The sequence below is a fragment of the Jaculus jaculus genome, chromosome 13, assembly GCF_020740685.1.
Source record: "Jaculus jaculus isolate mJacJac1 chromosome 13, mJacJac1.mat.Y.cur, whole genome shotgun sequence".
Lineage (NCBI taxonomy): Eukaryota > Metazoa > Chordata > Mammalia > Rodentia > Dipodidae > Jaculus > Jaculus jaculus.
Window position 1 is genome coordinate 1,949,196 of NC_059114.1, and position 25,568 is coordinate 1,974,763.

Sequence of the window (25,568 nt, forward strand, 5' to 3'; positions counted from 1 at the left end):
GGAAGTTGAGAGTCTGACTTGGAATCTGAGTGAGTGCGCTGGCAGACGGGGAACGACTCGGGACACTAGAGTCTAGGAAAGAGACAGCAGAGGGAAGGCCCTCCACATGCAGGGAAGAGACTAAGACCTCAGGTGCTACAGGGGCGCCATGTGGTTGGTAAATCCTTGGTCACCACTCCCACTGGCTACACGCCTAACACGGACACAAGGAAGGCAGCAAATCGTGTTCCAGATCCCAGGAAAGAAAACCAGGGTCTCAGCTGCCCCAGCCAGGACTCGAGGCCAATTGGGTGGGTTCACCTCACAGCCTGATGAGGCCAGAGCCCATGGAAGGCTGACTCCAGGGCTGTGATGGGTTTGTGAGGAGCAGGCTGCAGGAGACTCACTTCTTTTACACAGAAACGAAGACTTCTCGTAGCAGCTCTCAGCATGCCAGCTGTGGAGGTCATGGTGCCTCAGAGTGGGGAAGTGGAAGCACTGCAGCTGGGCGCAGAGCACGTTGTCCTTCTCAGACAGGACTGAGGCGAAGATTTTGGGGTTAGGGGGCAGGAACACCTCTGAGGAGCCTGTGAAAGAAGACAAGATGTGAGACCAGACAAAACAGACTTCAGTAGCACAGTTCTCAAGGAGACCAGAGTGCCAATGGAACCATCAACTACAGAGCTTGAGGACTGCCGAGTGCCTAAAGCCTCTGGGGCTCCAAGGTCAAGGTGGCTTCCATTAACTTACCAGAATCAGCTCCAGCACTAAGCGTGGTGGAGGGACAAGTGCTACCCGGAAGAGAAGAGGGTACTGGGTGGTGATTCAGTAAGGAAGCACTAAATTATAACACTGGATTAAAGTGAAGGTGTTCACACTGATCAACATGGAAAATGGACAGGGGAGTGAATACGTATGACTATTATGGTTTGGGTATAAAGTATTTTCCAATAGGCTTAGGCGTTGATGACTTGGGCCCTATCTGGTAGATCCAATCACCTTGAGAGGATATTGATGACGAGAGCCCTGCCTTTATCAATGGGTCAATCCACTGATGGATTCATAATTTGATGGCTTTATTGGGAAGTGGTAGAAACTTTTGGAGGTGGGGCCTGGTTGGTGGAAGTAGATCACTGGGGGCTGTCTTGGGAATGGTATCTTGTACAAGGCTTCCTGTCTAATGAGGTTAACAGCCTGTCTCATGCTCTTGCCACCTTGATAATCTGCTTTGCCTCAGGCCCAAAGCAACGGATCCAGCCAGCCTTGGACTGAGTCCTTAGAACTCATAATACAAATCAAATCTTCCTTTCCTTAAAGCTGCTTATCTTGACAAGTGATACAGATAGATACAAGTCATAACACACATGGAAAGCTTCTGCATGACACCTGGAAGGTGGGCAGGATTGGAGTTGCAACACCCACTAGGGGCATCAACTGGCTGTACGAATGCCTGCAAACCAAGCCATCCTCACCAAAAGGCATGCTGGTGCACTGAGGTGGTAAGCTCTAGTGCCTCTTCTGCATGCCCCAAAGCCTGCATTCTATCTTGCACTGCCTTTGACAGACGGAGCACCAGGATTCCTTTTTGTCTGATTGAGTAAGGATGACTGGAATATCAAGCAACTTTTCATTTTATTTTAATTTTTTTTGTTTATTTTATTTATTTATTTGAGAGCAACAGAGGGGGCGGGGGAGAAAGAGGCAGAAAGAGAAAGAGAATGGGTGCACCAGGGCTTTCAGCCACTGCAAATGAACTCCAGACGTGTGCGCCCTCTTGTGCATCTGGCTAACGTGTGTCCTGGGGAATTGAGCCTCGAACCAGGGTCTTTAGGCTTCACAGGCAAGCGCTTAACCGCTAAGCCATCTCTCCAGCCCTCAAGCAACTTTTCAGAAAGCAGGATGTCAAACTCCTCACGCTTTCACTGAGCTGGCAATGCGGCTTCCATGAGTTCCCGGCATTCCTACCCGTCCTACTTGAACTGTTCCCTCCCAGTGCTAAGCATGGAGCTCAGCCTGCAAATAAATGGCGGTGTCTGAATGCTGCCTCACGTTGCAACACGTGGACACATGGTTCACTGGCAAGGGAAGAAAGACTAGCTGGCAGATACTCTGACAGCTGCACCCCTTTCTCAGGGCTGGCTGGGCTCCCAGGAGGCAGGGAACTAGGCTGGCTCCCTGCAGATGAGAGATCCTCTTATGCCATCTGGAGGCTAAGCAATGTAGCTGCCATTCATCTTTTCCCTAGGTTTCCTGCTCTTCACCTTGGTAGCTCCCTTCCCCTCCAAAAACTGCTTTCTTCAATATCCATTTGCTTTTTGTTTATTTATTGTGAGAGAGAGAAAGAGGGAAAGAGGGGGAGAGGGGGAGAGGAAGAGGGAGAGGGGGAGAGAGCGAGAGCGCGCAAGAGCATGCACACACCAGGGCCTTGAGCTACTGAAAATGAACTCTAGATGTATGCATGTATATCTGGCTTACGTGGGTACTGGGGAATCAAACCTGAGTCCTTGGGCTTCACAGGCAAGTGCCTTAACCTCTAAGACATTTCTCCATCCATCCATCCATCCATCCATCCATCCATCCATCCATCCATCTATTAGAAAGAAAGAGGCAGATAGAGAGGGAGAGAGAGGGAGAGAGAATGGGCACCAGGGCCTGCAGCCACTGCACATGAACTCCAGATGCATGTGCCACCTTGTGCATCTGGCTTATGTGGGTCCTGGGGAATCAAGCCTTGAACCAGGGTCCTTAAGGCTTCACAGGCAAGCGCTTAACTGCTAAGCCATCTCTCCAGCCCCCCTGGCTTTTAATTTGTATTTTTTAAAATTAATTTATTTTTTTTATTTTCACAATTTTTATTAACAGTTTCCATAATTATAAAAAATATCCTATGGTAATTTGTATTTTTTAAAAGAGAGAGAGAGAAAGAGAGAGAGAGAGAGAAGGAGAGGAACAGAGAGAGAATGGGAATGAACTGGCATGCCAGGACTTCCAGCAGTTGCAGTAAAACTCCACATGTGTGTGCCATCTTGTGCACCTGGCTTATGTGGGATCTGGAGAGTTGAACATGGGTCCTTAGGCTTCACAGGCAAGTGCCTTAACTGTTAAGCCATCTCTCCAGCCCCTCCCCCCTTTCTGAGGCAGGGTCATGCTAGTTCAGGCTGGCTTCAAACTAAGACTCTCATGACTTAGCCTCCCAAATGCTAGGATTATAGGCAGGTACCACCACACCCAACCACTATTTGGTTTTCATGGCTAAAAATGAACAGTTTCGTCCCCACCATTAAAAACAACTCTAGCACAGAGCTTGGTTGCTAACTCAGGCAGAGCTCCTGAACACAACTGATCCTCTGGGGGAGCAGCACTCTGCAGGTGGCACAGGTAGTTAGCAAAGCTGAGTTATTTTAAGACTCTAGGCCAAGGCCACATTAAACTGCAGCCAGATGGAGACTCTTCCTGGCCGAAAGCCACACCAGCACCTCCTGCTGGCCCCATATGTAGGCTGGCCAGTGCTTGCCATGTCACTGCCAGCTTTCCAGCAACAACCAAGGTCTACACTTGGAGCCCCGAGAACCTAGGTGGAACACCCTAGGAAATGATCCCAGTAGGAGCAAAGGTCATGCAGCAACAGGCTGGAGGAGGCGGGAGTGGGAGCAGGTGGGGAGGGAAGGAGGTGCTGGCCTCAGTGAAGACTGTAACTGTGAGACAAGGGCCAAAGGCTAAGGGGGTCCCAGGAGCAAAGGCAGCATCTGGCAGGAGTGAGGGAGACCGGTGGGGTGGGGACAAGGCCCTGGTAAGTAGGTAAGTGATGAGCAGGGCATCAGGCTTGGGCAGGAGCTCCAGGCTCCCACAAGGGAGTATCCACAAGGGTGTGGGTAGGAGAGGCGCCAAGGTGCCTGTGCTTGTGGATGATGACGCCAGATTTCCCTCCTGGAGCTGCCACTGCCCTCTGGAAACCCTCTACCCCACTTGCTGCTCCTGAGAAACCAGGATGGAGAAGGCAATTGTAGACATGGTTACTGTGGCTAAAACCAGAAGATGTCCTCCAGCCGCTCTCCTACCTACTGGCACCTTGGTACATGGAGCCCTGGGTGACACTGGCACCTCGGCAGATTGAGCCCTGGGTGAGAGTGGCAGCAGGTTTCTGGCCCCACCACTTCCTGTATGACTTGTTTGTGTACTCTCCATAGCCTGGCACGAAGCACCTCTGAGTGCCACCAACGGGCTCTGGTGCCATGTCTCCTGCAGCCGGCATGGACAGCCACCCACCTGTCTGTCCTGTTCTCTCGGCTGGGAGGCTCCTCCTCACTCACCATTTCAATCCCGCAGGAGATCCGCCTTCTCACGAGCTCCTGTGTGTTGTCTACCTCAGCACTCAGAACAACCCTGCACGGACTCACAGAGCCTGTCTGGGTCCCCCAGATGCCACAGGCAGCTGCTCCACTAGGACTGTCTTCCCTTGGACCTTGTCCAGAGACCAAGTTGTCTGCATGGAGCTTTCCTGCAGCTACTAGGCCAGCCTGACCCCTTCCTTATGGAAATGGAGACTTAAAAATTCTAGCACCCAGAAACAGATCCAAAATTCAAGTTCACAACACAGACTTGTCCTCTACTTGGGCACAGCACTGAGAGGCAGGATGAATAGCACACAGGGTCTGACTGACCTGGAAAGATGTCCTAGGAGGGAAGCTCCCCCAAGACTACAGTGCCTGAGCTCAGTCAGCTGGGGATCTGGAGGCACCCTGGCAGTGTGCTGCATGCAACAGGAACAAAAGCACAGAGCTCTTTCCCTTCCCTCCCCTCCTCCTTCTAGCTGTCTGAACTACACATTATTGTTATTCCTAGCTACCTTACTATGCAGAAGCACAAAACATCTTTCTTTTCTTTTAAACAACTTAAGATTTTATTTTTAATTACCCTGGAATTAATGGAGGTACTGTCAACAGACGTGACAGTTTTACTTAGTGCAGGACAAACAGCTGAAGCTGTCACTGGGCAGTCACTCTAGGCCACCCCAAGAACTCTGAAATTCTATCAGCTGTGAAGTTAAATTGGGCTAGGCACAGAAAAATAAGTAAATTACCCAAAACCACACAGCTAGAGTTCAAGTGCAGGCATTCAGGCAGATGGTGTGCACTCTACTCTGTACACCACTCTCTGCTTTGTATGGTGGAAATTCTTAAATTTTAGTGGCAAAAAAGAGTAAAGCTGGAGCTTAGAATAGTACGCAGCTGTTTTTCCTCACACAAAGGAGCAGTGCAGTGGCTTGCCATGCTCTGGACGAGCTCTGCACTGCTTCTCTCCTGGACATGGCCATGACTGTCATGCAACAGAAGACAGCGTGTTGACCCTTTACCAGCTGCTTGCGGGAGTGACGCATCTCGCTTCTGCTTACATGTACCTGGCCTCAGGAAAGCACACGACTATCTAACTTCACAGAAGCAGAGAAGGAGGCACCAGCATTTCTCACCAGTGCAGTGTAGTGCCTGCCTGTCATAACAACTCTCCCTGTGAACCTCCCAGACAAAGTCGTCCACTGGCAGCCTTGAGATCTGGCCAGAGAGAAACAACCATGGTGTGTTAGTCACTGTCCTCATCACTGGGACCAAATACCCGACCGAAGCAACTCGGGGAAGAAGTGATTGGGTCACTGTTCAGAGGGTTCAGTTCATCATGGTGAGTAAGGCACAGTGAAGGTCATGGTGGCAGGAACTGGTCACAGAGTTTCTCACTACTTGGAAGGTCAGGAAGCAGAGACAGAAACAGGGTGGGCTATGACCCCTCAAGGTCCACCCCAGTGACCCACCTCTTGGAGGTTCTACAACTTCCCAAACAGTGTCACCTTCACTCAAGCACATGAACCTATGAAGGCTATATGACACTCAAATATAACAAAAGGGATCTTAAGGAGGCCCTAGCCACACACAGCCTGACCAGTGGGCAGTACACTGGACACAGAGTGCCTTCCCCGTCATCTCACTGCCCTCTCTCTGTCTCTTGAGGACCCCTATAGGCCAGGTGCCACTGAGTGGGGACAGACAGGACTGGAGACTCCGGTATCATATTGAGTCAGAATGGTTCTCATTTCAAACTCAACAACCACAAAGACCTACCTTTAAATGCTTCCTCCCAGTGTCCTTCCAAGGAGTGGTTCCGGCTAGTGATGACATACTGATAGCCAACCCAGAGCCTGCAGACAACAGCAAGAGAAAGCTCAGCCCCAGGAGGGAGCAGTCACAATGACACAAGCATGCATGTGTGGACTTACTGTGTTTATTTAGTGGTACTGAGGATATATATATATATATATATATTTGGTCCTGATGATTGGCTCCAGTGTGATGGTTGGAATCAGGTGTCCCCATAAACTTAGGTGTTCTGAATGCTAGGTTCCCAGCTGATGGAGATTTGGGAATTAATGCCTCCTAGAGGCAGTGTATTGTTGGGGGTGGGCTTATTGGTGTTATAGCCAGTTTCCCCTTGCCAGGTTTTGGCACACTCTCCTGTTGCTGCTGTACACCTGATGTTGGCCAGGGGGTGATGTCCACCCTCTGCTCATGCCATCACTTTCCCCTGCCATCATGGAGCTTCCCTCGAGTCTGTAAGCCAAAATAAACCTCTTTTTCCCACAAGTTGCTCTTGGTTGAGTGATTTCTACCAGCAATGTGAACCTGACTGCAGCAGCATGCAAGGCAAGCACACTAAAACTGAGCTACATCTCCTCCCTCCCTCTTTTCCTGTCTGTCTTTAAGTTGTTTGGTTAGCCTTGAACTTGTGATTACAAGTGTGTGCCATCACACCCAGTGTTTTACTTATGCATGTTGAGTAAACCCTCAACTACTGAGCTATACTTTCAGCCTTGTTTATGTGTTTTAATGGTTATAATGACCCTTAAAAAACAATGATTTAAGTTTTATTCTCAGTGTTTTTTAGTGAATTTAAAAAAATTTTTTTATGAGAGAGAATGGATTGGCACCAGGGTCTTAACCAGTGAAATCAAACTCCAGATGACTGCGCCACCTAGTGGACATATACGACCTTGTGCTTACTTCATCTTTGTGCATCTGGCTAATGTGGGATCTGGAGAGAGTCAAACATGGGTCCTTAGGCTTCACAGGCAAGCACCTTAACCACTAAGACATCTCTCTTTCTTATAAGGGAGCAATACAGGGAGAAAATTGGCACACCAGGGCCCCAGACAGTATGATTAAACTCCAGATACACATGCCACCTTGGTGTTTGTGTCACCTTGTGTGTCTTGCTTACCTGGGACCTCAAGAGTTGAACATGGGTCCTTGGGCTTTTCAGGCAAGCATCTTAACTGCTAAGCCATCTTTCCAGCCCTTATTCTCAGTTACTTTTTTAAAATTTTATTTATTTGAGAGAGAGAGAGAGAGAGAGAGGGAAAGGGGAAGAGGGAGGGAGGGAGGGAGAGGGGGAATGAATATGAGCATGCCAGGGCCTCCAGCCACTGCAAAAAACTCCAGACACATGAGCCCCCTTGTGCATCTGGCTAAAGTGGGTCCTGGGGAATCGAGCCTCGAACCAGGGTCCTTAGGCTTCACAGGCAAGCGCTTAACCGCTAAGCCATCTCTCCAGCCCATTTTTTTTTTTAAATTTAAATTTTTTTAGAGTGAGTGAGCGAGAACAAGAGAGAGAGAATATATTGTCATGCCAGGATTTCTGCCACTGCAATCAAACTCCAGGTGCTTGCACCACCTAGTGGGCATGTGTGGCCTTGCACTTGCCTCACTTTTGCGCATTTGGCTTCGGTAGGATATGGAGACACGGATATGGCAGGGGTGGGGGTGGGGACGGCTCCTTAGCTTCACGGGCAAGCACCTTAACTGCTAAGCCATTTCCCTAACTCTTATTCTCAGTTTTAGTAAAATGCATTAAAATTATAAACAATGAACTTAAATCAAGAAGTTTTATCTCTGGTAACTTCTGTCAAGCTTGCTCTTATTAGGTGATCCCCATAAAGCTTTCACGTTAGAGTCAGGATGAACTTGCTCATGGCAGACATGAGTATTATGGGAACATAATCCTGAATGTGTTAAAGTCACAGAATGGAACACTCCAAAGCAACAAATACCAGTAAACACACACTGTCCAGCCGGCGACAGAAACTGCACAGATTTCTGCTTGTAGCTGGCCTACCTCAACCCCCAGCATGCCCAAATCCACTCCACATAGACCCTGCCAAGTGCTACAAGAACCTACCAAGCTGGTGCCCTTGCACCTCACCCACCTTTCCAGCCTTGGCCCTGGTGATGCCTACCAGAAAACCCATGACCATGGGAGAATGGAGAGCCCTGGCCTGCACTGTGCACATAAGTGGTCACTATGGAAGACAGGTAAGGATGCCCTCTTGCCTCTCCACTGACTTCTAGACATGTCTTTGTGGGTGAGACAGCCTGTTGTTGCCACACTGCGAGTGCAGAGCAGAGTCGCCTGGTCTTCAGGCGTGCAGCGTCGCAACAGCACAGCTATGGTGGGGGCCCAGCTCAAGCTCAGCTCCAAGTGGCCTCTGTCTACTTGCCCTGGGTCAGCATGCTCCCATGATGTGTGCCACCGTGGAGGCAGCGGGTGACTGGCAGGTAACACTGACCATCTCTTGGATCCCGCAGAGCTGTGCTCCCCCTAGAGAGTGGGACGACATCTGGCTGCAATTTCCAACTCCATTCCCAAGGCATGGGTGGGCAAGCCTGGTGCAGCCTCTAAAGGTGGCTCCCTAAATAAAAGCCACCCACCCTCCCCCAAAACTCTGGAACAGAACTTGCTACCACTTCCCAGCTTCACTGGAGTTCAAGTACCAGGCTCTGGGCAGGCTGCTTGGGCTGGAATCCTCACACGTCACAGCGAGCCTGTCAACAGTCCCACATGGACATGCCCTTGAGCCCAAGGATTCTGAGAGGAACCAACAGTTCATAGGAAGCCCCAAGCAGAGCTGGGAGAGTTTCCTTTCTGAGAAGGAATCCCACTCACCTGTGCAACCCCTCACCGGAACCACGGAGCCGTACACTAAGCAGATTGGCACCCCCTGATTGTGCTGACCAAATGCTGGTGTATCCAGAGGGGGACCAATGAAAGGGGCTGGCTCATTGTCCTATGAAGTGGCAATAGGGCCCTACCATCCCTGCCCCTTCACAAGTCCCCAACTCCATCTCAATGACCAAAGCCCCTGGATCCTTAACTACTTCTCATGGGTGGGGATGTGCATTCCCACAGTGTGTGCTAGGCAGCTGGGGAGCACTCAGCAGTGAGGCAACTCCAAACCCAAGCACTCACTTGCGCTGGTCCTTCCAGCCAAAGCTCCGCTCGGGCTGGTCCCATTCCTGGGCCAGAACAAAGCGCAGCTCCTGGTCAGTGGAGAAGGTGGCGAGGGAGCCGTTCACACGCTGGCAGGTCTGTGCGGCATCCCAGTAGTTCTCTCCACTCAGGTAGACCCGGTAGCAGCTGGCCGTGCCTTCATAGTGATGCCAGCCTGTCGGGCATTTCCCTAGGAAACATGAAGTGTGGAAAAGGAGATACCCCCCAAGTTAGGATCCTGACTTCAAAAGTGAGACAGCATGTGCTCTATCAGCACAGACACTCCTCAGAAACTACGAGAGGAACAGTGAAGCTGAGGCTCAAGGCAGACAAAGATCACACACTTCATACCAACACTTCAGCTTCTCTAAAGTACAGCTTCGACCCATGCTGCCAACACACTCATGCTTCAACTTACTCAGCAGCCAAGAGCTGCCGAGACAGCTTCTCTAACGCAGACTGCACGTCTCATTGGGAAGCCTCTCAGAAGGGAGCCAGTGAGTTCCCCTGACTTGCTGTTTTGTCCTCTGCTGCCAGCAAACCAAACCCACTGCTTCCTCCTTTCTGTTCACATGGGCATTTGCAGCCAGGCACTGGACAGCACTAGACTGCCCTGAGCTCACAGGTCCCCCCACCTCCCACAGACAGGGAAGACAACACAGCCCTTCCTCGGCGGAGGGGGGGGGGAGTCTCCAGAGGCTGCTGGCATCTCATCCCGCCAGCTAACCGCCTGCCCCATAGGCAGGGAAGCGCTGATCCCGAGGCTTCCTTTACAGGTTCTATAGCTGCCACATGTTGACCATTCCTACCGGCACACTGAAATGAACAATTTTCAGAAATGCCAGTTTTTTTTTTCCTTCAGGGTAGGGTCTCACTCTAACCCAGGCTGACCTGGAATTCACTATGTCATCTCAGGGTGGCCTCAAACTCACGGTGATCCTCCTACCGCTGCCTCCCAAGTGCTGAGTTAAAGGCGTGTACCAGCAGGCCCAGCCAAAGCCAGTTGTTTTATAAAAAAGTTATTTGTAAATGCATGTACATACTGTGGATCTATAATAAACTTCTTAGGAATTTATGACCATGTTTTTACACTTGAAGTGTGTGTGTGAGACTTACTAACAAGTCCAAGGGCTCATGATGGGTGAGCAGCACTGTGTGCAAGGACAGCAAGGGGGCAGCACCACCTGCTCACTGCTCAGGCCTGGACGAGCACACCTGCACACGCAGGGACATGGAGCCGGCTCTGGACGAGCACACCTGCACACGCAGGGACATGGAGTCGGCTCTGGACGAGCACACCTGCACACGCAGGGACATGGAGCCGGCTCTGGACGAGCACACCTGCACACGCAGGGACATGGAGTCGGCTCTGGACGAGCACACCTGCACACGCAGGGACATGGAGCCGGCTCTGGATGAGCACACCTGCACACACAGGGACATGGGGCCAACTCTGGACGAGCACACCTGCACATACAGGGACATGGGGCCGGCTCTGGACGAGCACACCTGCACACACAGTGACATGGAGTCGGCTCTGGACGAGCACACCTGCACACGCAGGGACATGGAGCCGGCTCTGGATGAGCACACCTGCACACACAGGGACATGGGGCCAACTCTGGACGAGCACACCTGCACATACAGGGACATGGGGCCGGCTCTGGACGAGCACACCTGCACACACAGGGACATGGGGCCGGCTCTGGACGAGCACACCTGCACACACAGGGACATGGGGCCGGCTCTGGACGAGCACACCTGCACACACAGGGACATGGGGCCGGCTCTGGACGAGCACACCTGCACACACAGGGACATGGGGCCGACTCTGGACGAGCACACCTGCACACACAGGGACATGGAGTCGGCTCTGGACGAGCACACCTGCACACGCAGGGACATGGAGCCGGCTCTGGATGAGCACACCTGCACACACAGGGACATGGAGCCGGCTCTGGACGAGCACACCTGCACACACAGGGACATGGGGCCGGCTCTGGACGAGCACACCTGCACACACAGGGACATGGGGCCGGCTCTGGACGAGCACACCTGCACACACAGGGACATGGAGCCGGCTCTGGACGAGCACACCTGCACACACAGGGACATGGGGCCGGCTCTGGACGAGCACACCTGCACACACAGGGACATGGGGCCGGCTCTGGACGAGCACACCTGCACACAAGGGACATGGGGCCAACTCTGGACGAGCACACCTGCACACACAGGGACATGGGGCCGGCTCTGGACGAGCACACCTGCACACACAGGGACATGGAGTCGGCTCTGGACGAGCACACCTGCACACACAGGGACATGGAGTCGGCTCTGGACGAGCACACCTGCACACACAGGGACATGGGGCCGGCTCTGGACGAGCACACCTGCACACACAGGGACATGGAGTCGGCTCTGGACGAGCACACCTGCACACGCAGGGACATGGGGCCGGCTCTGGACGAGCACACCTGCACACACAGGGACATGGGGCCGGCTCTGGACGAGCACACCTGCACACACAGGGACATGGGGCCGGCTCTGGACGAGCACACCTGCACACAAGGGACATGGGGCCGGCTCTGGACGAGCACACCTGCACACACAGGGACATGGGGCCAACTCTGGACGAGCACACCTGCACACACAGGGACATGGGGCCGGCTCTGGACGAGCACACCTGCACACACAGGGACATGGAGTCGGCTCTGGACGAGCACACCTGCACACACAGGGACATGGGGCCAACTCTGGACGAGCACACCTGCACACGCAGGGACATGGAGCCGGCTCTGGATGAGCACACCTGCACACACAGGGACATGGGGCCAACTCTGGACGAGCACACCTGCACACACAGGGACATGGAGCCGGCTCTGGACGAGCACACCTGCACACACAGGGACATGGAGCCGGCTCTGGACGAGCACACCTGCACACACAGGGACATGGAGCCGGCTCTGGACGAGCACACCTGCACACACAGGGACATGGAGCCGGCTCTGGACGAGCACACCTGCACACACAGGGACATGGAGCCGGCTCTGGACGAGCACACCTGCACACACAGGGACATGGAGCCGGCTCTGGACGAGCACACCTGCACACACAGGGACATGGGGCCGGCTCTGGACGAGCACACCTGCACACACAGGGACATGGGGCCGGCTCTGGACGAGCACACCTGCACACACAGGGACATGGAGCCGGCTCTGGACGAGCACACCTGCACACACAGGGACATGGGGCCGGCTCTGGACGAGCACACCTGCACACACAGGGACATGGGGCCGGCTCTGGACGAGCACACCTGCACACACAGGGACATGGAGCCGGCTCTGGACGAGCACACCTGCACACACAGGGACATGGGGCCGGCTCTGGACGAGCACACCTGCACACACAGGGACATGGAGCCGGCTCTGGACGAGCACACCTGCACACACAGGGACATGGGGCCGGCTCTGGACGAGCACACCTGCACACACAGGGACATGGGGCCGGCTCTGGACGAGCACACCTGCACACACAGGGACATGGGGCCGGCTCTGGACGAGCACACCTGCACACACAGGGACATGGGGCCGACTCTGGACGAGCACACCTGCACACACAGGGACATGGAGTCGGCTCTGGACGAGCACACCTGCACACGCAGGGACATGGAGCCGGCTCTGGATGAGCACACCTGCACACACAGGGACATGGAGCCGGCTCTGGACGAGCACACCTGCACACACAGGGACATGGGGCCGGCTCTGGACGAGCACACCTGCACACACAGGGACATGGGGCCGGCTCTGGACGAGCACACCTGCACACACAGGGACATGGGGCCGGCTCTGGACGAGCACACCTGCACACACAGGGACATGGGGCCGGCTCTGGACGAGCACACCTGCACACACAGGGACATGGAGCCGGCTCTGGACGAGCACACCTGCACACACAGGGACATGGGGCCAACTCTGGACGAGCACACCTGCACACACAGGGACATGGGGCCGGCTCTGGACGAGCACACCTGCACACACAGGGACATGGAGTCGGCTCTGGACGAGCACACCTGCACACGCAGGGACATGGGGCCGGCTCTGGACGAGCACACCTGCACACACAGGGACATGGGGCCAACTCTGGACGAGCACACCTGCACACGCAGGGACATGGAGCCGGCTCTGGATGAGCACACCTGCACACACAGGGACATGGGGCCAACTCTGGACGAGCACACCTGCACACACAGGGACATGGAGCCGGCTCTGGACGAGCACACCTGCACACACAGGGACATGGAGCCGGCTCTGGACGAGCACACCTGCACACACAGGGACATGGAGCCGGCTCTGGACGAGCACACCTGCACACACAGGGACATGGAGCCGGCTCTGGACGAGCACACCTGCACACACAGGGACATGGAGCCGGCTCTGGACGAGCACACCTGCACACACAGGGACATGGAGCCGGCTCTGGACGAGCACACCTGCACACACAGGGACATGGGGCCGGCTCTGGACGAGCACACCTGCACACACAGGGACATGGGGCCGGCTCTGGACGAGCACACCTGCACACACAGGGACATGGGGCCAGCTCTGGACGAGCACACCTGCACACACAGGGACATGGGGCCGGCTCTGGACGAGCACACCTGCACACACAGGGACATGGAGCCGGCTCTGGACGAGCACACCTGCACACACAGGGACATGGGGCCGGCTCTGGACGAGCACACCTGCACACACAGGGACATGGGGCCGGCTCTGGACGAGCACACCTGCACACACAGGGACATGGAGCCGGCTCTGGACGAGCACACCTGCACACACAGGGACATGGGGCCAACTCTGGACGAGCACACCTGCACACACAGGGACATGGGGCCGGCTCTGGACGAGCACACCTGCACACACAGGGACATGGAGTCGGCTCTGGACGAGCACACCTGCACACGCAGGGACATGGGGCCGGCTCTGGACGAGCACACCTGCACACACAGGGACATGGGGCCAACTCTGGACGAGCACACCTGCACACGCAGGGACATGGAGCCGGCTCTGGATGAGCACACCTGCACACACAGGGACATGGGGCCAACTCTGGACGAGCACACCTGCACACACAGGGACATGGAGCCGGCTCTGGACGAGCACACCTGCACACACAGGGACATGGAGCCGGCTCTGGACGAGCACACCTGCACACACAGGGACATGGAGCCGGCTCTGGACGAGCACACCTGCACACACAGGGACATGGAGCCGGCTCTGGACGAGCACACCTGCACACACAGGGACATGGAGCCGGCTCTGGACGAGCACACCTGCACACACAGGGACATGGAGTCGGCTCTGGACGAGCACACCTGCACACGCAGGGACATGGGGCCAGCTCTGGACGAGCACACCTGCACACACAGGGACATGGGGCCGGCTCTGGACGAGCACACCTGCACACACAGGGACATGGGGCCAACTCTGGACGAGCACACCTGCACACACAGGGACATGGGGCCAACTCTGGACGAGCACACCTGCACACACAGGGACATGGGGCCAGCTCTGGACGAGCACACCTGCACACACAGGGACATGGAGTCGGCTCTGGACGAGCACACCTGCACACGCAGGGACATGGAGCCGGCTCTGGATGAGCACACCTGCACACACAGGGACATGGGGCCAGCTCTGGACGAGCACACCTGCACACACAGGGACATGGAGCCGGCTCTGGATGAGCACACCTGCACACGCAGGGACGTGGAGTCGGCTCTGGACGAGCACACCTGCACACACAGGGACATGGGGCCAGCTCTGGACGAGCACACCTGCACACACAGGGACATGGGGCCGACTCTGGACGAGCACACCTGCACACACAGGGACATGGGGCCGGCTCTGGACGAGCACACCTGTACACACAGGGACATGGAGCCGGCTCTGGACGAGCACACCTGCACACGCAGGGACATGGGGCCGACTCTGGACGAGCACACCTGCACACGCAGGGACATGGGGCCGACTCTGGACGAGCACACCTGCACACACAGGGACATGGAGCCGGCTCTGGACGAGCACACCGGCACACACAGGGACATGGGGCCGGCTCTGGACGAGCACACCTGCACACACAGGGACATGGAGTCGGCTCTGGACGAGCACACCTGCACACACAGGGACGTGGAGCCGGCTCTGGACGAGCACACCTGCACACACAGGGACATGGAGCCGGCTCTGGACGAGCACACCTGCACACACAGGGACATGGGGCCAGCTCTGGACGAGCACACCTGCACACACAGGGACATGGAGCCGGCTCTGGACGAGCACACCTGCACACACAGGGACATGGAGTCGGCTCTGGACGAGCACACCTGCACACACAGGGACGTGGAGCCGGCTCTGGACGAGCACACCTGCACACACAGGGACGTGGAGCCGGCTCTGGACGAGCACACCTGCACACACAGGGACATGGGGCCAGCTCTGGACGAGCACACCTGCACACACAGGGACGTGGAGCCGGCTCTGGATGAGCACACCTGCACACACAGGGACGTGGAGCCGGCTCTGGACGAGCACACCTGCACACACAGGGACATGGGGCCGGCTCTGGACGAGCACACCTGCACACGCAGGGACATGGGGCCGACTCTGGACGAGCACACCTGCACACGCAGGGACATGGGGCCGACTCTGGACGAGCACACCTGCACACGCAGGGACATGGGGCCAGCTCTGGACGAGCACACCTGCACACACAGGGACATGGGGCCGGCTCTGGACGAGCACACCTGCACACGCAGGGACATGGGGCCGACTCTGGACGAGCACACCTGCACACGCAGGGACATGGGGCCGACTCTGGACGAGCACACCTGCACACGCAGGGACATGGGGCCAGCTCTGGACGAGCACACCTGCACACACAGGGACATGGGGCCGACTCTGGACGAGCACACCTGCACACACAGGGACATGGGGCCAACTCTGGACGAGCACACCTGCACACACAGGGACATGGAGCCGGCTCTGGACGAGCACACCGGCACACACAGGGACATGGAGCCGGCTCTGGACGAGCACACCTGCACACACAGGGACGTGGAGTCGGCTCTGGACGAGCACACCTGCACACACAGGGACGTGGAGCCGGCTCTGGACGAGCACACCTGCACACGCAGGGACATGGGGCCGACTCTGGACGAGCACACCTGCACACACAGGGACATGGGGCCAGCTCTGGACGAGCACACCTGCACACACAGGGACGTGGAGCCGGCTCTGGACGAGCACACCTGCACACACAGGGACGTGGAGCCGGCTCTGGACGAGCACACCTGCACACGCAGGGACATGGGGCCGACTCTGGACGAGCACACCTGCACACGCAGGGACATGGGGCCGACTCTGGACGAGCACACCTGCACACGCAGGGACATGGGGCCGACTCTGGACGAGCACACCTGCACACGCAGGGACATGGGGCCAGCTCTGGACGAGCACACCTGCACACACAGGGACATGGGGCCAACTCTGGACGAGCACACCTGCACACACAGGGACATGGAGCCGGCTCTGGACGAGCACACCTGCACACACAGGGACGTGGAGCCGGCTCTGGACGAGCACACCTGCACACACAGGGACGTGGAGCCGGCTCTGGACGAGCACACCTGCACACGCAGGGACATGGGGCCAGATCTGGAGAAGACAGTTGGCCTGGTGTGGACAGGATATGTTCACTGAAGGCATGGATGAGGCTGCGTTTATCTCAAGTTTCCTATACAGATGCTGCTTCCTGCCTGGCCACACTCATGTCAGGAGGCTCCGCTTGTTTCCCAGACCATAAACTGCAGCTCTCCACAAGGCAGTGCCATGAGGTACGCTGACGGTCTGTGAGAGCCGCTGCGGCCTGGTGGTGTTCAGCACCGGCTGCAGACACAGACAAGGGTTGAGATGCTCTCGTGCTGAGGCTCAGACTCTAAGCTCCACACAGGCACATAGTGTCCATTGTCCTGCCCTGAATCTGGCTGTCCTCATACCTACGTGCGTCACCACTGAGCACGCCTCAGGATGGGGAGTTTTAGCTCTGCTTTTCTTCCTTGTGACCTTCCTCAATCTTGTTAATGTTCCCTTAGAAGTTTAAGGTTCTGGTTATTAATTAACTAGTCATGTAAACAAATAGAACTTTCCCATGCAGCAGCTATACCTAATCTTTCAGAGCCACTTTCTCCATCTAAGAAAGGAAACAATATAACTATAGGTTTTCCTGGGGCCAACCAGCCCCAAAGACAGTAGTCTGTGAAAACATACAGCTCCCGGGCCTGTCTGGGTCCAAGTGTGCTTCACTACTCAGGTGCTGGATGTGCTTGGGTGTGCCAACAGGCAGCCTCACCCATGCCCCTGCAACATCGTTAGTAGACTTCTTACCCTCAGCAGTGGCATGAGGACAGCAGGGGCTAAGGCCGGAAACCTGGGGTAAGTGACACGTTAGCGGGTATCACACCATGGTGAGAGCAGGTCTGCAACTTACTGCTGAAGCGGACAGGCTGAGCCACATTCACTGCGTGGAAGTGTGTGGGGTCGCCTCCTCTGGCCCGCCCTTGCCGCGGGTCCACAGCCTCCTTCCCATGGTAGGGACGGGCCTCGCCAGTTACTTCTGCAAGTAAAAGGAGAAGTGTGTTGAGTCCAGCCATGCAGCAGCGAGGCCCAGACAGACCTGTGCTTCGCCAGGACCAAGTCCGACAGCAGTGCAGTGCTGAAAAGGCCAGTCAGAGGCATGGTAGCAAGGCTCTCTAGTCTACAAGCTCTGCTGTCCACAGCAAGCAGGTCACAAGTGCCTCTCGTGATACATATCCCCACCTTGGCAGTCCTCCTTTTTTGTTCTTATGACACATGGTCTTGTCCTTGCTTATATTTTCCAACAAGTGCTCCTAGCACAGCAAATGTCTAGCTCTTTTCCCTTAACAGTGCCATATGAGGGAGCTCTTAGAAGGCCCAGGCTGCCTTCCCCATTCCCATAGGTCTAAGCCCCTCCCATTAGTATGTACGCAGAACCTGCCACATGCAACCCTCCACTGCATTGTTACTGGGCCTGAGCCACCTGTCTGTCCCTCTACCTACAGGTCCCGGAGGCCGGGGTTTTCATGATGTACAAATCTGACTATTTGCTGGGCTCCTGGTACAGGCCTTGGCATGCAGCAGGCCTCTATACAGGCTGAACAGGAGGCCAGGAATGACAGAACAGTCTAGTTTTATAAGGTATGACCCTTCTGTATAGTCTCTTTGGGAGTTCTCCATCCCCTTAGTTGAGAGCTCATCAAGGGGGTGGTAAGATGGAAGCAAAGTTACTGGTTCAAGGTTACAGAGCAGGAGAGAACCACAGCCCACACGCCTCCTGGACCATCCTCGTCCGCACTCTGCCTGTGCAGGTGTACTTGATGCAAGGTGACGGACACCCAGAGGAAGGCAATGCTTAGCCCCTTGTGGGCATAGGAAGGACATTTAATAAATGAATGAGGTCTGCATGGCTACTCTCAGACAGAAGAACCGGTAGGCAGGCCTAGCTGTAGATGGTTCCCTGGGCCAGCCTGAGATGGAAAACACAGAATACAGCAAGGGGTGACCCAGTTCTCTGACTCTAAAGCTGGCAGCCCACCCAACTAAAGCTTCTCCAGCCACTAGTTCCTCTGTGTTGTGGCCTCCGACCATGTTTTGTTCAGTAAATGACCTGATTCTCTCCCTTCATTACCATCCCTCCCACCCTCAAAATAGACTTTAGTTTCCTTTTGGTTGCAGATACAGGCAGGAGGGACCTGGTCATCAGGAGAGCAGGCTGATGTTTCTTCTGGGAAGCCAGTCAGGCTACCCATCCTGCCAGCTTGATGAAACAATATTTAATGTGAAATATCTGAACAAGCATGGATGAGACCCTGGGCTCCACCCTCAGATGGAAGATTATTTATTGATCTATCCATCTATTCCCTCCCTCCCTTCCTCCTATATTCCTTGTGAAGATCTCTGGGGACCTGGCCATGCCACAGACCTTTGTTAAGTATTCAGCAAGAGTGCAGGCTAGAGGGATGGTTTAGTGGTTAGGGCGCTTGCCTGCAAAGCTTAAGGACCCAGGTTCCATTCCCCAGAACCTATGTAAGCCAGATGATGTATGCACACACGGTGACACATGCACACAAGGTAGTGCACACATCTGGAGTTCAACTGCAGTGGCTAGGGGCCCCGGTGTGCCAATTCTCTCTTTCATTAAAAAAAAAAAAAGAGTGATCCAGGCATGGTGGTGCATGCCTTTAATCCCAGCACTCGGGAGACAGAGGTTGGAGGACTGCCGTGAGTTCAAGGCCACCCTAAGACTACATAGTGAATTCCAGGTCAGCCTGGGTTGGAGCAAGACCCTACCTTGAAAAAACCAAAAAGCAAACAACAATGAGAGAGAGAGAGGGAGGGAGGGAGGGAGAAGCAAGGCAACTAGGGCAAAGGAGGAAAAGGTCACTAGACAGAGTGCTGCCTGGGGTCACATGTTTCTGAAGACAAGGTATGCAGACATGACTGTAAGGCCATCTGTAGCAGGGGTTAGGGCAGGTGCAAACTCTAGGTAAGTAGCCAGACAGCCTGGTGGTGATAAGGGAGGCTCCCGTGTGCTGAGTGGCATCTAAGGAACGCAGTGGAAATTATCAGTCATGAACCAATGCTCAAACAGATACACTCACTCACTCACTGCCTGTTGCACATTCACCAGGCAAACAGCAGCACAGACAAGACAAAGCCTTCGGCCAAAAGAACTGGAAATGAAAATGCTGGCAACAGTCAGGAGAGACTTTCAAGTGTTCAGGGGAGGCTGGCAATGGGCACATCACAGAATAAGCACCGTACACACCTCTTTGGACCATCTCTGGCAATAAAGTCCGTCCCTCTTCCCTTTGAAGCCAGCTTGTGAGGGTCCAGCCTGACCCTAGGCCTGGCTCTCACCACTGAGTGCACCCCATGTGCAGCTAGACTGGCTTTAGGATGGTCACTTTCCATTTTTCTCTTTCCCTTCCTACCTGCTGCCTGTCCCCAGGCATACCAGGAACCGTGTATGAGGAACAGACTATGCTAATGAACAAACAACAGACAACCTGGTTTCCCTTGGAGCTCCCAGCCTTCCTGCCATCTAGCAACTGTACAGGATCCCTGTGTTGAATCAAGGGCACAATTCAACTCCATGGCACCATGGGCATCTTGGAAAGTAGACACAGGAGCAGTCCCTGACATGCTGGGGGGAGAGAAGGGAGCTGCTTTGGATGCTTTCCAAGAACAGCTCTCCTCTCTTTAATGTCTTCTCCAAACTGCACAGCAGCCCAGGTTGCCAGACAGGGAGTCCAGAAGCAAGATGCTGCCTGTGGGAAAGGCAGGTTCAGAGGCAGTGTGAAGTGTGAGAGCAGCGAGCCAAGCACATGCAGCTAAGGGCAGGGTCTCCCCATCTGCAGCCAGGCTGTGTCTGTGCCAGGGCCTCCTTTTCTCCCCAGCGCAGAAGCCACCCTGAGAGCCAGGGTGCTGTGAAGCACCTCAAGGACACCTAGGAAACTGAGTCAGGGTAGTGGGTGAGACACTCTACAACAGATCAGGCCAGAAAAAAATTCTTCTCAAACAAAGGACAAGTGAGAGTGGTCTAGCTTATCTCCAATAACGTACAATGTATACAATGGAGCACAGGGTCCAAATGAGTGCATCTGTCCTCAATCAGAGGAAAGGGTGACTCTCCACATGGCTGGGCCCACAGTCAAGAACCAGATGTCCACTTTGCTGGCAGAGGTTTACAGAGGTAGGAGATCACTGAGAGTTCGAGGTCACCCTGAGACTACATGGTGAATTTCAGGTCAGCCTGACCTAGAGTGAGACCCTACCTCAAAAAAACAAAAAAGCTGGGCATGGTGGTACATGCCTTTAATCTCAGCACTTGGTAGGCAGAGGTAGGAGGATCACTGTGAGGTCGAGGCCACCCTGAGACTACATAGTGAATTCCAGGTCAGCCTGGGCTAGAGTGAGACCCTTCCTCGAAAAAACAAAAAAACAAAACAAAAAAAAACACTACCACCACCAACAAAAAAGATATCAGTATCAAAGAAGAAGCAAATAAACCATCACATGGGGCAGTGAATGGGGGACCACTGTACCCAAGGAGAACATGTAGGAGCAGGGTTCACTGCCACCCAAATTACCACCATGTGGGGCAGGGAGTGGGGGCCCACTGCCACCCAAGTATAGTATGACCCAATTTTCATGGAAGTGCAAGGGGCCAGACTATAGGAGTCAGAAAACAGGGTGAAGGCTACAGCTTAGCTGCAGAGGGCTTGCCTATCCCTGGCCTTCATTTCCAACATGGCCTCCCAAAGTGTAAGTAAAAGAGGCCGGTCAGTGAGCACTTCATAGCGGGCGACCGCTTTATGTCAGATGTGCACAGAGGGCAGATCTACGGGGACATAAAGCAGCAGTGGCTGAGGGGTAGAGGCTGGGGGGAGGTGTACAGTTCCTGATAATGGGTATTGGGTTTTGTTCTGGGGTGACAATATTTTAAAACTGATTGTGGTGGATGCACAACTCTGTCAAGCATTTTAGCTTGACTGGCCTGTGACTTACATCTCAGTTGTGTTGGTTTGATTCAGGTGTCCCCCATAAACTTAGGTATTCTGAATGCTAGGTTCCCAGCTGATGGAGATTTGAGAATTAATGTCTCCTGGAGGCAGTGTAGTGTTGGGGGCGGGCTTATGGGTGTTATAGCCAGTTTCCCCACACCAGCATTGGCCACACTCTCCTGTTGTTATTGTCCACCTTATGTTGGTCAGGGGGTGATGTCCATCCTCTGCTCATGCCATTGCTTTCCCCTGCCGTTGTGGAGCTTCCCCTTGAGCCTGTAAGCCAACATAAATCTCTTTTTCCCAGAAGCTGCTCTTGGTTGGGTGATTTCTACCAGCAATGTGAACCAGACTGCAACATCAGTCAAACCCCAAATATGCTGGTGATGATGGACTCCAGAGTGAAAAAAAGCTGTTGTGCCAGGAAACGAGTTGTCCTCACAGCACACCTTCCTCATCCCAGGCCAGGTCCCGCCCAGGAAAGGAGTTCCTGCATTTGGAACCTTGTGGTCTAGAAAAGAGAGATCAAGAATGGGGGCTGACCAAGTGAGCCTAGGTGGTAATTCAATTTGACGTTTCCGGACCTGTTCACTCCCCAGGACTGGCTGGAAGAAAGCTGTTATCAATCCGTGAGTCTGCAGATACATCACCTCCTTTCCAGCTCAGTCCCTCCCCGCAGGAAGACTGAACGTAGAGATGACAGTGTGAACAATGCACAGAAAGGAAGTTCCTGCTCCTGGCCTGGACGCATCACTCAGTTGCTGGAGATGAAGAGGAAAGTGGGCTATCTGAAGCATTTATTGTGGGAGGACGAATATTAACATGTTCCTTAGTCTAGTCACTTTGACATATTGCCTTAGATGAGTGCAAAACCAATTGTCACTGGAATGGATTTGAAATGACATCTAACATATATTAATTATAACACAATTACAGGTGCTTGTTTCCTTCAATAAAGAAGCACTTTGAACATTTGAAGAAAAAAAAAAAAAAGAATGGGGGCTGAATGGGCTGGAGAGATGGCTTAGTGGTTAAGTGCTTGCCTGTAAAGCCTAAGGACCCTGGTTTGAGGCTCGATTCCCCAGGACCCACATTAGCCAGATGCACAGGCACACGCATCTGGAGTTTGTTTGAAGTGGCTGGAGGCCCTGGTGCACCCATTCTCTCTCTCTCTCTCTCTCTTGCTCTCAAATAAATAAATAAATAAATTAAATAAACAAAAAATTAAAAAGAAAAGAATGGGGGCTGAATATTGCTGAAGACTGCACATACTTGGGCTGCAAGGCTACTGAGAAATCCTACTGGAACTGAGCTGATAACTTTCTCATTGTAGACCAGCTGACAGAAAGCTGTAAGAAGCCATTCTGCATGCAGCTCAATGGGAAAGAGAGAAATCACCAGTGAAGATACTCAACAGTGGACACTGCAAGACTTATTTATATTTGGCCAGCCAGGCCAAATGAGCCAATAGGTGCAATAATGGCACGTCTGTTTTGGGGGAAACTAACTGCCCTCTAATTGGACTGGAGGCCTGCTCCATGGGAGGGAATATGTCCCTGATACTGAAAACCTACAACAGGGTAGTCATGAGCCCTAGGGGTGTAACATCTGCTCCTGTCTGGCTAAATACCTATATATTAATGCTACTCTCACTTTTGGTAGAGAACCTTCTCTTTTCAGATGGCAGTGACCTTGGGATGACTCAGAGGGCATCATGGTATTGGGAAGTGGTGACAGGAATGCTCAGCACTGCAATATCTCTATCACACCTTCCAAGGCTTAGGGTCCATTGTGGAAGAGGTAGTGGAAAGAATTTAAGAGCCAAATGAAGGGTAGGACTCCTTACAACATGCTCCTCCAGACACAAAATGGCCTGTATATCCATGACCTCACAGTGTCTGACATTACTTACACAAGACCATCATAATAGGAGGAAAAGATGATGACATCAAAATAAAAGAGAGACTGATTGAGAGGAGGAAGGGATATGATTGAGAATGGAGTTTCAAAGGGCAAAGTGGGGGGAGGGAGACATTACCATGGGATATTGTTTACAATCATGGAAGTTGTTAATAAAAAAAATGGGGGCTATAGAGATGGCTTAGTGGTTAAGGCGCTTTCCTGCAAAGCCTAAGGACCCAGGTTTGATTCCCCAGTATCCATGTAAAGCCAGATGCACAAGGTAGTGCACACATCTAGAGTTCGTCTACAGTGGCTAGAGGCCCTGGTGTGTCCATTTTTTTTTTCTCTCTCTCAAATTAAAAAAAAAAAAAAAAGGCTGGAGAAATTGCTTAGTGGTTAAGGTCCATGCCTGCAAAGCCTACGGACCCAGGTTCAATTCTCCAGGTACCACGCAGTCAGATGCACATGGTAGTGCCATGAGTCTGGAGTTCATTTGCAGTGGCTGGGGGCCCTGGTGAACCCATATTCTCTCACTCTCTCTTTCTGCCTCTTTCTCCCTCTCTGTCTCTCTCTAATAAATAAATCTTAAAAAAAAACCACTTAGATTGTTAAAAAAAAAAAAAAGGATGGGTCCTAGTAACAATAAGAATTAACCAGTGGTTCCAGACATGCTAAAGTGACATACTAGGTGATTCAGCTGAAGAGAGACACACAGAGGCCAAACAGTAACCAAGGGAATTCCAGGAAAGAACAAAGAAGCCCTGAGGGTGGTGAGTCAGTGCGTGAGGCATAGGATACATTGCCCTTCCCACTCATACCAAGTTCAGACCTGAGGATGGGATGAATGCTGTTACTTATAGGTACCTTATATAGCTTGGGGTACAAAGACAGAAACCAGGTGGAGAAGCAACACAGCCTTTTTGACTGCTTCCTACTTTTTAGGAGCCATGAGAAAACCTACAAGTCCCACATTACTAGAAAATGAGTGGGCAAGGGGGTTGTCTAAGATAACTTGCTTATAAGGACACTAGCCATGTCTGAAGAGCCACCTACCCCCGGAGCACTGAGCATACACTTCAGGCACTGAACATACTTTCCAGGTTGTGAAAAGCCAGGGCAGGTAGCACCTAATGGGCCTCCCACATCCTGGTCCTGACAACGCTCAAGTTCTAAAGTCACTCCATGTTGAGCACCTGCTTTTTAAAATGATACAAGATGGGCTGGGTGTGGTGGTGCACGCCTTTAATCCCAGCACTCAGGAGGCAGAGGTAGGAGGATCCCTATGAGTTTGAGGCCAGCCTGAGACTACATAGCGAATTCTAGGTCAGCCTTGGAAAGAGTGAAAGCCTACCTCAAAAAATCCAAAAAATAGACAGGTGTCATGGTGCACAACTTTAGTACCTGTACTTGGGAGGCAGAGGTAGGAGGACTGCCATGAGTTTGAGGCCAGCCTGAGACCACATAGTGAATTCCAGGTCAGCCTGGGCAACTCTACCTCAAAACAAAACAAAACAAACAAACAAACAAAAAATAAAGTAGGGGCTGCAGGGATGGCTCAGCGGTTAAGGTGCTTGCCTGTGAACCCTAAGAATCCAGGTTTGACTTTCCCAGTTCCCATGTAAGACAGATGTACTAAGTGGAGCATGCATCTGGAGTTTGCAGTGGCTGGAGGCCCTGGCGTGCCCATTCTCTCTATCTCTCTGTCTTGTTCTTTCTCTCTAATAAATAAATAACCCAAAAT

The 25,568-nt window shown here is 53.5% G+C and overlaps 1 protein-coding gene across 3 annotated transcripts in view; it reads right to left on the reverse strand.

The window, feature by feature from the left end:
* Dgcr2 (DiGeorge syndrome critical region gene 2) overlaps positions 1-25,568 on the reverse strand; it is a 57,876-nt gene that overhangs the window by 12,681 nt on the left and 19,627 nt on the right. For 2 of the 3 annotated variants that reach the window (XM_004670806.2, XM_045132493.1), the window contains exons 3-6: positions 17,830-17,955; positions 9,268-9,487; positions 6,090-6,166; positions 387-566 (exon numbers count right to left, since the gene is read on the reverse strand). In XM_004670806.2, the coding sequence (XP_004670863.1) occupies positions 387-566; positions 6,090-6,166; positions 9,268-9,487; positions 17,830-17,955 (603 nt within the window). The remainder of the gene's footprint in view (positions 1-386; positions 567-6,089; positions 6,167-9,267; positions 9,488-17,829; positions 17,956-25,568) is intronic. The other variant, XM_004670805.2, reaches the window with a different exon arrangement.